This window comes from Pantherophis guttatus, chromosome 2, assembly GCF_059756535.1.
Source record: "Pantherophis guttatus breed Tessera chromosome 2, ASM5975653v1, whole genome shotgun sequence".
Taxonomy (NCBI): domain Eukaryota; kingdom Metazoa; phylum Chordata; class Lepidosauria; order Squamata; family Colubridae; genus Pantherophis; species Pantherophis guttatus.
This window is the reverse complement of record NC_142064.1, coordinates 66,842,042-66,856,925: the sequence shown is the minus strand read 5'-3', so window position 1 is coordinate 66,856,925 and position 14,884 is coordinate 66,842,042. Positions and strand designations below refer to the sequence as shown.

Here is a 14,884-nt window from a genome sequence, read left to right as displayed (position 1 = left end):
TTAAATAGAACCTAAAATTAGATAACATTTTAAAAACATTCACATGTTCATATGTTTAGCCCCACTTGGACGAACATCAGGGTTTTGAGGGCACGGCGGAAAGCACGTAGATCACGGATATTTTGTATCTCAGGGGGCAGTTCATTCCAAAGGGTTGGAGCCATCACAGAGAAGGCCCTCCCCCTGGGAGTCGCCAGTCGGCATAATTTGACGGTACCCTGAGTAGTCCCTCCCTGTGAGAATGAACTGGTTGGTGGGAGGTTATTGGTGGCAAAAGACGGTCTCGTAGGTACCCAGGTCATAAGCCATGGAGCACTTTAAAGGTGATAACTAACACCTTGAATCGCACCCGGAAGACCACCGGGAGCCAGTGCAGCTCGTGTAGGAGAGGTGTTACATGGGCGCAACGAGCTGAGCCCATAATCACCTGCACGGCTACATTCTGGACCAGTTGGAGCCTCCGGGTGCTTTTCAAGGGGAGCCCCATGTAGAAAGCATTACAGTAGTCCATACGGCATGAGTGACCGTGTGCAAGGTGCCCCGATCCAGAAAGGGACGCAACTGGTGGATCAGGCGAACCTGATAAAAGGCACCCCTGGCCACGGCTGTCAAATGATCTTCTAAAGATAGCCGTGAATCCAGGAGGACACCCAAGTTGCGGGCCCTCTCTGTGGGGAGCAAGATCTCATCCCCAATTGTCACCCAAGTGATGGTACCAGCTGACTATACCGGGACGCCGGAAGCCACAGCCACTAGGTCTTGGAGGGGTTGAGTCTGAGCTTGTTTCTCCCCATCCAGATCCGCACGGCCTCCAGGCAATGGGACATCACAGCAAGGGCATCATTGGGGTGGTCTGGGGTGGAGATATATAGCTGTGCGTCATCAGCATACTGATGAACACTTACCCGGAAACCACTTATGATCTCGCCTAGCGGTTTTACATAAATGTTGAATAGAAGGGGTGAGAGGACTGACCCTTGCGGCACCCCACAAATAAGGTGCCTCGAGGTCGACCTCTGCCCCTCTGCCAACACAAACTGCGAACGGTCAGAGAGGAAGGAGGAGAACCACCGGTGCCCCCTATTCCTAACCCTTCCAGCCGGTGCAGTAAGATATCATGGTCGATGTTATCAAAAGCCGCTGAGATCTAATAGGACCAGGATAGAGGAGCAACCTCTGTCCCGAGCCCTCCAGAGATCATCCACCAACGCGACCAATGCCATTTCCGTGCTGTATCGTGACCTGAAGCCCGATTGGAACGGATCCAGATAGACAACTTCATCCAGGTATCGGGGTAGTTGTCGCGCCACCACACTCTCAACAACCTTCGCAACAAAGCGAAGATTGGAGACTGGACGATAATTTGATAATATAGCCGGGTCCAGGGAAGGCTTCTTGAGGAGGGGCTTTACAACCGCCTCTTTCAAGGCGGCGGGAAAGACACCCTCACTCAGAGAAGCATTTATAATCCCCTGGAGCCAGTCTCGTGTAACCTCCCGGGAGGCCAGTACCAACCAGGAGGGACACGGGTCCAATAAACATGTGGCAGCGTTAAGCTTGCCCAGAATCCTGTCCACGTCCTCAGGAGCCACAGAGTCAAACTCTTCCCAGATAACGCTCTCAAGACCTGCCCCCGCCTCCTCCCCTGGATCTACCCAATCGGAGTCCAGGCCTTCCCGAATCTGAGCGACTTTATCATGCAGGAATTGTACAAAATCCTCAGCTCGACCCTGTAAGGGATCTTCCCATACCCCCACCTGAAGTAGGGAGCGGGTCACCCTAAACACCCTAGTTGTAAGTAGCTTTTGTGGAGTCTGTTGTAACTTCAGATGGTTGCTAAGCAACCGGACCTAAGTTGAGGGCTATCTGAATACAACGCTTTTTATTGCTTTACTTTGCTTTGGTTTTTTGTTTTTGGGTGTTTTGGTTTTGGTTTGTAAAGTGGTCATTCAAAAAAAGAAAAGTGATAGGCTGTACAAGAAGGAAGAAATTGCCTTCTTAGAAAGGCACATTTTAGATGCACATTAACTCCCAATCAGAAAAAAAGCTAGTAAGGTGGATAATTTTTAAGAAAAGTATGATCAGTCAGCTCTTATAATCATCACCATGGAGCAACTTTCATGGCCTTGTGTAGACAGATATATTTATTGGGAAGGTTTCTCTTCTAGATTAAACAAAAATTCTCGGGAAAAATGTGATTGTGGAAACCAAATTACATAATATAGTTGATGGGTCAATCATTTTAATACACCGCTCAATCATTTTTTGTTTTTTAAATTAACAGGGAGATGCAAGCAATTATTTCAGAGGGTTTTTATCGAACGCCTGTATTATACAAATAACGTCTACTTGTATAATAGCATTTCACAATAAACCTCTACCTTACTACCACCATCTCATAAGCAAACGTCTCTTAATTTCAACCATTCTCTTCCTCAATTAGCACAATAACGTATTTGTGCATTGAGAAGGACCATGGATCCACACAGATCTGGGCATAGCTTATTTTCTGATTTACACTTTACCTTCACCAAATAAACAACAATTTGAGGCCAGAGTTTGCTTTAAAATAATGCCAAACTTGCAACATTAAATGGTCTCCCGTCCACAATTGTCATCTAGCTACAGCCATGCTCGGGCAGCACTTTAGAGGCCATGCCAGTAGAAGTAGCTCAGCCTGCCTTCCCTTGAACCGGCTCTGATTGCTTCCCAAATATTTTATCTCCCTTCCCTGCCTCATTCCCCTTGTATTGAGTGACTGAGATTGTAAAGCTTGAAAATGAAGATTGCTTTTATTGATCCAGTTGTAGGCTGCTATAGAGTAAGTGAGCTATAAAAGATTTTGAATAGGTAAACATTTTTCTTAAAAGGGATCGAATGGAGAATCAAAGCATTATTTAAGTTATAAACAAGGATTAGTTGATCATAGAAAGCCACTGTTTATTTTGCAAATTGATATAGCTACTCATGTCACTGAGCAGCATACAGTCAACCAATGATTAAAAACAACAATCATTTAAAAAATTAAACACAAATAGAAACAAAGATTGTGGGAGAATATCAGTATTCTAAATACAGTGGAGCCATCTTGCAGACTCCCTATGGCACATGTGCCAGAGGTGGCACGCAGAGCCCTCTCTGTGCATGCGTGCCATCGCCAGCTGCTCTTCCAGGTTCCGTCGTGTGCATGCGCACCAGCCAGCTGCTATCTTCTGGGTTCCAGTGCATCCGCATGCGCACACGCTCACCATCACTGCCCTATGGGTACCTCAAGGTTGTTGGGAAAACCATGTTTTATTACAGGATTTCCAGAAAGCTGGAATAGGAAAGGGCCAACCTCACTTGGGCTCCAGAGGGCAGGAACCACAGCAGAAAAGGCTGATATTTGGGTTCCCTTCAGGTGGAACTTCTTAGCAGATTGGACCCATAATACATCCCTTCTGACAGATAGATATAATTGGGAAGAGAGGGTCCCTCAAACAACTGCTTTTGGTTTGCTAACATATTAATATTAATTCAAATAATATTAAATCATCAAGGATAAAAGCACCTGTATGTTGTAGTTGCCTGTCATTAAGTGAGAAGATATGAAAACAGCCTCTTTAGTATCCATCATTTGATTCCAAGTAAAATACATACTCTGATGAAGCTCAGTTCATGGTAACTTCACGCAAATTTCACAGGAACAGCATGTGAAGACTTTATTAATTAGTCCCTTCATCAGACCAGTTCCATTTTTTTTTAATCTAGCCTGAGAGGATTAGATAATTCACACCTAAGTAATAATTAGGCTTGAGGCTACTTTGTTTTTGTTTTCCTGAGTCTAAAAAAAGAGCAATCAATTGCTGCCACCTGTTAAGGCCGCTTGTTCACTACAAGAAGAAAGGCACCATTAAAAACATTTAATAAATAATTACTCAAAACTAAGCACCCCTCTTTCTGTTGAATAATAAGAATACAATTAGTCTCAAACTCATTCTCGTGGCCCTCACTAGGTTTAAATGCACATCTATTATAAATTACGAAAGGCAAAAGGATTTCTGATTATGAGCAAAATGCTCACAAATCCCCTCCAAAAAATTAAAAGCAGAATATTCAAAATCTATTCCTTAAAAAGTTCTAAATTTATTCGAAGTTCCCTTCCATGTTCAGCAAGGACACAAACAATTGTTAAAAAATCTATTGCACAGAATATATTTTATAAGTAATAAATAAAATTGCAGTATAATCAAACGTATGTAGCTGATTCCCTTTTATTTATGCCAGGTTGAATTCCTTTAGATTCCGAGTAAGGATGGTGTCTTTAACAGCTGCAAACACAAATCGAATGTTCTCGGTGTCAGTGGCACACGTAAAATGAGTATAGATGTCTTTGTCTGAATTCTGATCCTTATATAACTGCAGAATGAAGTCTCCAGCAGCTTTGACATCTTGTTTTGGTCCTGTTCAAAATCAAAATTGATAATTTAAGAAACCCAGATTGAGATCTCCAAATATGTTTTTATATGTATTCGCTGTTCAGTACCTAAATCTGTCTGACTCTTTGCAGGAGAGAGGGGATGGTTTCTTGCGAAAGGCCAGCAAACACGTGCACGCTTGCCCACTACTCATGCAAGGGAGGAGGTATGCGCATACTCTCCTGCCGCTTTCATGGCCCGGTTCTGAATGGCTCACGGCACAGTAGTGGACCATGGCCTGGGGATTGGGTATCCCTAATCTAATTAACTCTTGCCATTCCCTTTTCCTTTTGCCTTCAATATTTATTGGTGCAATCCAGTCCATTGTTTTCAAACATGCTAGACTGAACAGATGATAATTTTTTATTCTAGCATCAGTATCCATCTGTTAGGATTAGAATCTGATTATGTGTAACTTCAATTATAATAATACAAACTAAGTATTCCAAGTAATAGCATAGCAATAGCATTTAGACTTATATACTGCTTCACAGTGCTTTACAGCCCTCTAAGCGGTTTACAGAGTCAGCATATTGCCCCCAACAATCTGGGTCCTCATTTTACCGACCTCGGAAGGATGGGAGGCTGAGTCAACCTTGAGCCTGGTGGGATCTGAAATGCCAAATTGCAGGCTGCCAGCAGTCAGCAGAAGTAGCCTGCATTATTGTATTCTAACCACTGTGCCACCACGGCTCTATAATATAAATTGTAATAAAATAACGAATTTTGATAGTATAGGAAAGAACCCTGATAGCTGACAGGTTTTACCAAGAGAGTGCCAATTGTGTAAGCGAACAGAAGAAATTGTATCCCTGCATAACAGAGATAAGCCCTATTTAGAATAATTATTTACCTCGGAACTGGGGAAAATAGTTAATTAAATGAGAATGCATAATTTTCTCTTCTAAAATATCTTTTTTGTTTAAGAACAAGATGATTGAAGACTTCTGAAACCAAGGGTAGGTAATTACTGTTTTAAATAAGGCCTTGCTTTCTTCCAAACGATTCTACAAGAAAAGCATAAAAGAACAAAGAAGCATTTTTAAATAGGTTATCTTCAAAAATTAAAGTACCTTTATTTAATATTCAAAACAAAACATACTCTACCATTTTTTGCATCATGACATGTACACAAAATGTAATTAATTTGGGCAACTGTATTAGCTATCCAGACAATGCCATAAACTCTATTACACCTCTTAAAATAGACATATGGAGATGGGAAAACCTCACTGGCCTGTGGACAGAATGTTCCTGGGAAGACTGGAACTTCCTCCACACCACCTCGGGAACACAATGATCTATTTCTTTTTGGGAATAGTGCAATATCTCCCAGAAGAGGAAATGCTTGATGCTGGCACATTTCCAGAAAACTATTGGACCACCTCCAGATGGCACAGTTGGCAAGAAAACAAGTATTCTGTCCCAGGAATGGTGATGTTTGTGTATGACTAATAACATGGAATCTATATGTAAGACTAGAACTATACAAGAATTACTAAAATGAGCCCTACTACAAGATCTAAGTGCTCCTGATAGCAGACCACTTCCTTATAAATGTCTATTATGAGTACTTTATAGTTATTGTTAGTTATCTGTGCTGAAGGATTGCAATGGACTGTAGGATTGTGATACAGGTAGTCCTCGGTTAACGACCATTCAATAAGCATCTGTTCAAAGTCACCATAACGCTGAAGATGGTGGTCATAACCTTTCTCAATGTTCCTGTCATCCCAGGACCACCATAGTTACGTAGCTGCGACCCAGACACTTGGCAATCAGCTCACACTTATGATGGTTGCAGCATCCCAAGGTCACATGATCCTGATTTGCAACCTTCCCTGCCAGTTTCCCACAAGAAAAGTCAACGGGGCAACTGGCAGGGAAGATTGTAAATTGCTCAGATTAGCCTCCCTCCACCCATGCAACATGCCCCACTCCACAACATGTCCCACCCTCTGCACTCATGACATGCCTTGCTTGCCACCCGTAAACCATCTCTGGCCCTTACGCATCCTCCCTGAGCCTTGCTATGCTCGCACACCCTCCCAACCCCTTAGACACCATCTCTGAGCCTCACTGAGCTCACCCCGTGCCTCTCTAGCTACTTGTGCACTTTCCCCTACCTGTCAGCAGCCATCCCAAGTCTGTACCAGTTCTTCCCAAGCCTTGCTGCATTTGTGCCATACCTCCCCAGCAGCTCGCTCTGACTCTCCCCACCCAGCAGCAGCCACCCCAAGTTTTGTTGTACTCACCTCCCAAGCCACCCATGTGCCTTCCAGGGCATTTGCACACCCTTATGCACTCTCTCCCACCCAGTAACAGTCATTGATCTGTCTGCTGGCTTGTTTGCAATCTACCAGGGATTTGCAAATTTCTGCTGACTTCCCTGCTGACTTTGGTTGTTAGAAGCTGTGAGGCGGTGCTCACTTAACAACCCACAATCTTCTCTTAATAATGGCCATGGGCACTACAGGGATTGCTATCATTAAGCAATGCAATCACATAACATTGTGCTTTATGATTCCAGTGCTTAATGATAGAAATTCTGAACCCAATTGCCCTTATAACTCAAAGTCTACCTGTACAAAGTTCCTGGAGGCTGGCTCATAGTGGAATGCTTTGGATGATGTAGATTGTGAGATCAGAAAACTCATTAGTAGGGAAGAATAGAGAGACTGAAGGAGGAATTAGGAGATGCTCAAAGCTAATGTCAGTTGGCAAATGGAATGTGTAGGCAGAGGACCTTTGACCAGCTCATGCTGGTGCACCAATTGCGGCCATACCTGGAGCAGGCTGTGTTGCAGTAACTTGGGCCTTTATCACTTTGTACATGTGATTGTTTGTGTATGACTAATACACAATGTGATTATGTGATTATGTGATTAGGAGCCTCAGATAGTGTAGATGGTGTGTTCTATATGTTAGTCAGCACAAGTGGCCAGAATAACATTATACCTGATCGGTTTCCAAACACCTTTTAGGTATAATTCAAAATTCTGGTTTTGACCTATCTATGCTTTTGACACTTAAGATACGTTCAGGACCGTATCCTCCAACCAGACTTGACCCATCTGACTCGGCTCAGAGGCATTGCTCTTGAGCAACTGGTCCTTCTTTGGAACAGCCTCCCTACAGAGCTCAGATATGTCCCCTTGATCGTTCTTTGAAGATGCTAAAAATTATGCTCTTCCAGAGGACATCTCTTGATGCCACTAGGTTTGATTTTGTGGCGATTAGAGGTAGTCCTTGTTTAATGACCTGTCACTTAAAGATTATTCAAAGTTCTGACAGACTCCCCCCCACTGCTCGAAGGATGGGATTACATATGAGTTATGATTGCCACATGTGCACACACACCCCAAGGTCACATGATTGCATTTTGGTTGCTTAGCAACTAGTTTGCATTTATGACCAGTTGCAGCACCTCATAGTCATGTGATCATAATTTGCAATGTTTTTTGATAATTTCCAGGCAGTTTCTGGCAAAAAATATGCCCATTCTCAAAAATGGATTTACTTAACAACCATGTCATTTGCTTAAGAACTGTGGTGAGTTATTTTACAAACCATTGTAAAAACAGTCGTAAAATCAAATCAGGTCATGTGGTGACCCACCTAACAATCACAGTGGCTTTCAACCAAAATTCCACGCTCAATTGTGATCGTTAAGTGAATCTATTTATTGTCATTTATTTATTATTAATCATATATTAGTTTATTTTCAAGCATCGATATTTTATTACTTTTGTTGAACATGAATATACCTCTGTCAGAAGTCCAAGCCAATTACATTGGTATAATTTTTGTGTTAAGGGCATAGTTGGGCAGTTATCTCTCAAGTTCCTTTTCCCCCCCTAGATAACTGGCACAACTGTCAGCCTTCTATAGTAACTTCTGTTAAAATGCACACATGAGTATTGAATACTCATAATTGCTGTCACTATTTATGACAGCAATTACTTTTCTTTTTCCTACCTCATTATGGGATTCTGCCAGGACTTGGTCATATTCACTCAGTGCAACTAAAAATATAATTGAGGTCACATTTTCAAAGCAGTGGATCCATTTCCTTCTTTCTGATCTTTGTCCACCAACATCTACCATTCTGTAAAAAGGAGCATAAATCACTAATCATCCTGTAAAGCACTTCATCAAGCACCAACTTCGAGGCTGCACTTTGCTAGAAAGATATACTGATTTTTATACAATTGATTTGTACATTTTATGTTTGGAAAAATTAACAGGTAAATTGCGTTCCACTAAAATGATGGTGGAAAAGTTATTTCAAGTTATCTGAGCTTCATGGGTACCAATTCTATGGTTGGATCAAATAGTGTGTAACTTCATCCATCTCCACAACTCTTCCACAACGCACATTCTGAGTGCCTGCTGCACTGAAAGAGTAGCAGTGAAGATGCATAGTGCTTCAAGAGTTGTTTTTTTCTTCCCTAACTTCTAATGCACTGAATAAAGTGAGTCCAAATGTGGATCTCTCAGGAAAACTCAGGAAAACAGTTCCTACTGTTCCCCATGCTGGGTGGGGGAAAGAGCAAGGGATTACAAGGCTGGCTGAGAAACTACTATGGACTGTTGAAAAGAAAGTTTGTGTGATTGCAGCAGACCAGAAGTGCAGCAGCAGCCAATAGCACCAAATCAGCCATAACTTCCCTAAATTTCATTCCTCAACAGTCATGGGTCCTGGATCTTGGACACATTCTGTGAGTACAGCTGAGATACCTTATTCAAAAATTGTTGTCCTATGATGCACGGTTTCACTCAGTTAAAGGTCAAGACAATTACAATTTTAGTAGTTTATATATTAGGAAATATGATGCATGATGGCTCAGCAATTAAAGACACTGAGCTTGTCAGTTGGAGAACTGACAGCCTGGGTTCGAAACCCGAGCTCTGCGCAATGGGGTGAGCTCCCGTTCCTTGCTCCAGCTCCTGCCCACCTAGCAGTTTGAAAGCATGCAAATGCAAGTAGATTAATAGATACCACTTTGGTGGAAAGGTAGCAGCTTTCTGTGCACCTTTGGCATATAGCCATGCTGGCCACATGACCATGGAAATTGTCTTTGGACAATGCTGGCTCCCTCGGCCAAGAAACTGAGATAAGTACCATTCTCTAGAGTCAGACACAACTGACAGGGAAACCTTTTCCTTTATATTAGGAAATAGACTTATAAATTACAGTAAGCACAGTTGAACAATGGAACCAATTATAAAGGGTATGCTTCTTTTCACTGAATATGATCAAGCAAAGACAGGTTAGCCTTCCACCATGGATATTTTAATTTGGTCTTGAGTTCCTAAATGATATTTTTTAAGACTTGATTCTATGATTCTGAAATCTTGTAAAGACTGTACAGAAATGGATGTAGCATAATAGCAAAGGTGAAACAAGACTGGAGAGGATTGATCTAGTCTTATGTATTTTCTTTACTTATCCATTTATTGAAAACAATTGGTGCAATTTTGGGCATATGATAATCATGATGGCTAAGAGAAGGCCTTCAGGATAGACTTACCGAAAAGGAACTTTTTGTAGCACAAAATGGTATTCAATTATTCCAGTGGTTGGTATTCTTACTCTGAGGACATCTTGCTCATTTGGCACAAATGATGGCACAGCAATACGTTCTAAATCTGAAAGGAAACTTCAAAATCAAAGTCACACATCTTTTTAGTTCATGCCATCAGAAAGCATTTCACATGATTCAACAAAGACTGAAAGTGGTATTTCACATGAAAGCTAATATACCAACAACAACAACAAATGTATCAAAATGTATGTTTGAAAATGTATTCCGAATTAGGATGCTGTTGTGGAAATCTTACTTCTATTTGAAGATTGCAGAGAGTTGTAATGCTTCTTTATATCTGCCGCTGCCCTATATCCTCCCTCTGAAGCCTATATGTTCTGAACCTGCTGAATTTCAGAAGAGCCCTAAAGATTTGACTTCTCCAGCAGGATCTGAGATAAAGTGATATATAAATCCAATTCTTGATTACTGTTTTCCCATTAATGTTGTTCCCTGATGTGAACTGACATATGTACATCTTGATATTACTTTATTTCTGTTTTTAAATTCAATTCCTTGTACTCATTCAGAGTTGCTTTGGTGAGCTAAATAAGTGTGTAAAATGAAGATAAAGATGATGATGGCCTCAAAGATCAAATATCCAATTATTCTACAGATAGCTAGATAATGTACAGGAAGTATTTGTAATGTCCATTTAACAGAGAAGGACAATCTACTGGAAACATTTTATATGCATATGCCTCATACAGAAAAGCATGCATTATATTGATGACAGAGTCTCCTAAAACAATGTGATCAAAATTTGGCATTACAATTATATTTTTCGATAGCAATATTTCTTCTCTAATAAAGAAAAAAAAATCAAGCTTCTGGAAGACTTATCAAAATTGGGGATAAACTCAATGCCCCCCAAACTCTGAAAAGAGACTTAAAATCTTCAGCTTTGAGCCTCCAATGATGCCACTGGGTCAACAAGCCCACTGCAGTCCTCCAAGGAGTCCCCAAAAAAAGAAAGAAGAGAGGGGGAGGAGGAATTTCCAGTTCCAACCAGAGAAACACTATGTTCATTTCATGCACATCATGCATTTATTTCAACTATGTTTTATTAACTGTTCAAGATCATAAAAACTGAACATGCACACTTAGTAAAATCTGTTCATTAACATTCCATACAACAAGGTGATAAGAAGCCATAATTTTTTTAAAATATTTTTTAAAAAGCCAAAGTGAAGTTTGCAAAGATTACCATACTTACTATTTAGCTGAATCTGACAATTGGTATTCTCTCCGCCGGTGGTAGCACTCTTGGATGCCTGGATCCTCCCATAGCCTCTTAATTGCTTCCGCATGTTTTCTTTCCAGGCTTTCTATTTTGTCTGTTTGTACCTCTTCAATCATCCGGCTGTCATCCTGAAATGCAGAGTGGGGGGTAGCTACAGTTATAGATTGAAAAATCAGTTTGAACAACAGAAAATGTCAAACTGGAGGTCATCAGCTCTTTGTTAAGCAAAGCATAACCACACGCATAAGGTAATCTGTCCAATGTTGGAATGAAGCAATCCTTATAAAGTTGATTGAGATAACTGTGGCAAACATGCAATTTATGGAGGACAAGGCTAAATCTTTTATTGCTTCCATGGTGCATCAATAGCTTTGAACTGTTGAAGAGAAACCTACAATATCTAAGGAGGCTGTTTGGAGATCATGTTGCTTGCTCTATATGATATAGATCTGAACTGCTTCCGATTAGATATGCAATCAGGACTCTGAATGGCTGGTTCTCCCGACAACCAAAAAGACATAACAGAATAACAGAGTTGGAAGAGAGGTTGGAGATCTTCCAGTCCAACCGTCTGCTCAGGCACAAGACCCTATACCCATGATGGCGAACCTATGGCAAGTGTGCCACAGATGGCACGCAGCATTCTCTCTGTGGGCACATGAGCCATTGCCCCAGTTCAGCTCTGCCGCGCATGTGCACGTGCCTCCCACTGGCCAGCTGGTTTTGGGCCTCTGCTGTGCATGTGCATGCGCAGGGCACCTGCGGGGGGGTGCGTGTACATGCACGGGGGATGGGGCGCATGTGCGGGTGTGCACATGCATGGGGCGCATGCAGTGGCGCATGCGGGGGCCCCACATGCATTGCATTTTGGGGGCTCAGGCGCACACATGTATTTGCGTGCATGCTTTGGGCACTCGGTCCGGAAAAGGTTAGCCATCATTGCCATATACCATTTCAGACAAATAGTTATCCAATCTCTTCCAGTGTTGGAGCATCCACAACTTCTGGAGGCAGGTTGTTCCACTGATTACACAGTGGAAGACCCTGTGTTCCACATTGATTACACAAATACCCTAATTAAAGCAGCCTTACAAAAACTACCTGTTGCTATTTGTTATTTCTAAAGTACAAAATAAATACCTATCTGTTCATTTAAAAGTTTGCCTAAAGTGCAAAGCGATGAACAAAAATTCCAACTTGAATTTGAAGGTAACAATGCACCTTCTGAATTAGATATATGAAGACAAGGAAAAAAAGAATTCACCCAGGTACACCAACTCCTGCAAGCACAAAGCTCTCAGTGGATCTTAGAAATAGTATAGCTTTTAAATAGACAATATACCACAGTAACAGATTGTTATTACTTTGGTGGTTTTTCCTCTCCTTTCTCAGTGCTCATCTTATAAGCGAATATATAATGAGCATTCTCCAAGTGGAAAGGAAAAATGTTAAATAAATAAGCAAGCAAGCAAGCAGTAACACACAGTGGCGTTTGAATTTACTGGCCTAGCAATAAGTATCCCAAATTATTTCTTGGATTTTTTTTTTTTTCAAAAAAAGAAAGAAAGAAAAACAAGCAGCTATGATCTTCTTAAAATCCATACATGCAGGCATAACTTTTGGCAGTAATGTTCCATGATAGAAATGAATCTAAACCAAAAATAAATCTCGTCATTGCTAAAGTACTTGGCATTTCCACTTACACTAGGCTGACTCTCTGATTCCTTTAGCATTAGTCAGAATGTGACTTTGAGGAACGAAGAAATCAGGAACTTTGGAAATTTTATACAAATGATGGGCCAACAGATGAAAGCATTTTATTTGCATTTGACTATGTGAATAAAACTAACCTGACAGGCATGAAAATATCTAGATTTCTCACTTCAATAAAAAAAAAAACATGCTAGGTCTTTTGATTGTAATACATTTACTAGTGCTACTACTAAAAATTTTGGAATTTTGAAACTTTTACTATAAGATTTTGGAGCTAACTATATAAAATAAACAGTTTTTTATGGGAAATGAAGTTATTTTGTCTATTGTAAGTCATATCATATATTAGATTATGATTTAAATTGGACACTATTGGGGATTAAAGATTCTGGGCAAAAAAAATGTAAACCAAAAGTTTTGATCAGTATTGGAATTTACAAAAATAATACAAAATGCTTCAGTTTTTAAAAATTAAAGGAGATCTTTAAAGAATGGGGCCAGAAATTAATAACTGCAATATCAGTAAGAATGTATGCTTCTATAGATAGACAATCATCCAGTGTTAATGAAGGAATGACAGATGTGAAATAAATCAAAAATAGTAGAATCAGAAATATTGGATTAAAAATTGTGGATTATAAACAGAAAAGGCATTTAAAGTGGAAATACAAGTGACAAGTGAAGAGAATGACTCAGATAAAAACATTTTATAGACTATTCAAAAGAAGCTGGCTGAAGTTTCAACAATTAAAAAGGAAATACAACTGTAGTACTTAGAACTGTAAACTGCCCAGAATTATTTGGTTGAGATGGGTGGCTATAAAAAATGGAATAAATAAATAAATGCTTAACCAAGACAATTATAATATCTCTTTTCAGGGAGTTACAAAACAGGTTTGTTAAAGCTCCGAAGAAGCTTTTGTAATGGGAGAAAGAAGAACTGAAGAGAGATCAAATCGTATAACAATATTTTAATTAACATTTTCAGAACTAAAAGGAAGGAACTCTAGTTTATTTGATAAAAGTTAAAATAAGGGGAGGTAAATTTCAACCAGTCTTGCGCAATGCCATTATTGCATTGCCACCAATCTCAATGAGCAGAATACTTCTCGTCTTCCTACGGAGTCTGTTTCCAGCTCTGGTCTACTTCATAAGGCCGACACAACCATCGCTTTCAATAAAATTACTACAGGTATTATAATGCAGTCTTTTATTCGATAGATGGTAAAGTTCGTAACATAAAGCTAATTGATATAGTAAAACGTGTACAGAAAAATACAAACAATAAAAAACCTTGCAGTAAAGCTAATTGTTACTTAAGACAGTTGCAGCTTACTTATAAAACCTGCCGCTTCCTTCCAGGAACATAAACTGAAATATTCTATTATAAAGTCTATTTCTATTTGAAAAGTCATACCCAAGGTGGTCACCATAGTAACTAAGCACTGCCATTTTGTCTGCGTCTGTGCTGGGCTGGATATTATGCCTGCTACCCAGTAATAGCAGAGACACACCACAATCGGTTCTTTGATTACAGCATTTCCATGCTATTTGAGGAGAGAATGAAGTGAAAAATGCACTTGACCAAGATGTCCCCCTATCCAAATTATACAAAGCCTGCTAGAAATCTGCTTATCTAAATGCATAATTTACTGCTATCACCAGTTGAAACCAGCACACACTGAATTCCCGATAAATAAATAAATTCTTCTTTTGCTGAAGTGATAAGCGATGTTGACAAAACCCTACTGTTTATTTAAAGTTTTTATCCCACTTTCCATTTCAAAATAGTGTTCAAGAGGCCTGAAAATAAAGCGGGTAAGATAGCATGCAACATCATAAGAGAAAATAAATTAAGGTAGGTAAAAAAGAAAATATAGACC

General features: G+C 40.2%; 1 protein-coding gene across 10 annotated transcripts in view; it reads right to left on the bottom strand.

Annotated features, from left to right (window-relative positions):
- Nucleotides 1-2,919: 2,919 nt before the first annotated feature.
- LOC117661422 (guanine nucleotide-binding protein subunit alpha-14-like) overlaps nucleotides 2,920-14,884 on the bottom strand; it is a 44,651-nt gene continuing 32,686 nt past the window's right edge. For all 10 annotated transcript variants that reach the window (XM_087886124.1, XM_087886130.1, XM_087886123.1 and 7 more), the window contains 5 exons: nucleotides 11,262-11,416; nucleotides 9,992-10,120; nucleotides 8,436-8,565; nucleotides 5,311-5,464; nucleotides 2,920-4,442 (listed from right to left, as the gene is read on the bottom strand). In XM_087886124.1, the coding sequence (XP_087742250.1) occupies nucleotides 4,258-4,442; nucleotides 5,311-5,464; nucleotides 8,436-8,565; nucleotides 9,992-10,120; nucleotides 11,262-11,416 (753 nt within the window). In that variant the 3' untranslated portion in view covers nucleotides 2,920-4,257. The remainder of the gene's footprint in view (nucleotides 4,443-5,310; nucleotides 5,465-8,435; nucleotides 8,566-9,991; nucleotides 10,121-11,261; nucleotides 11,417-14,884) is intronic.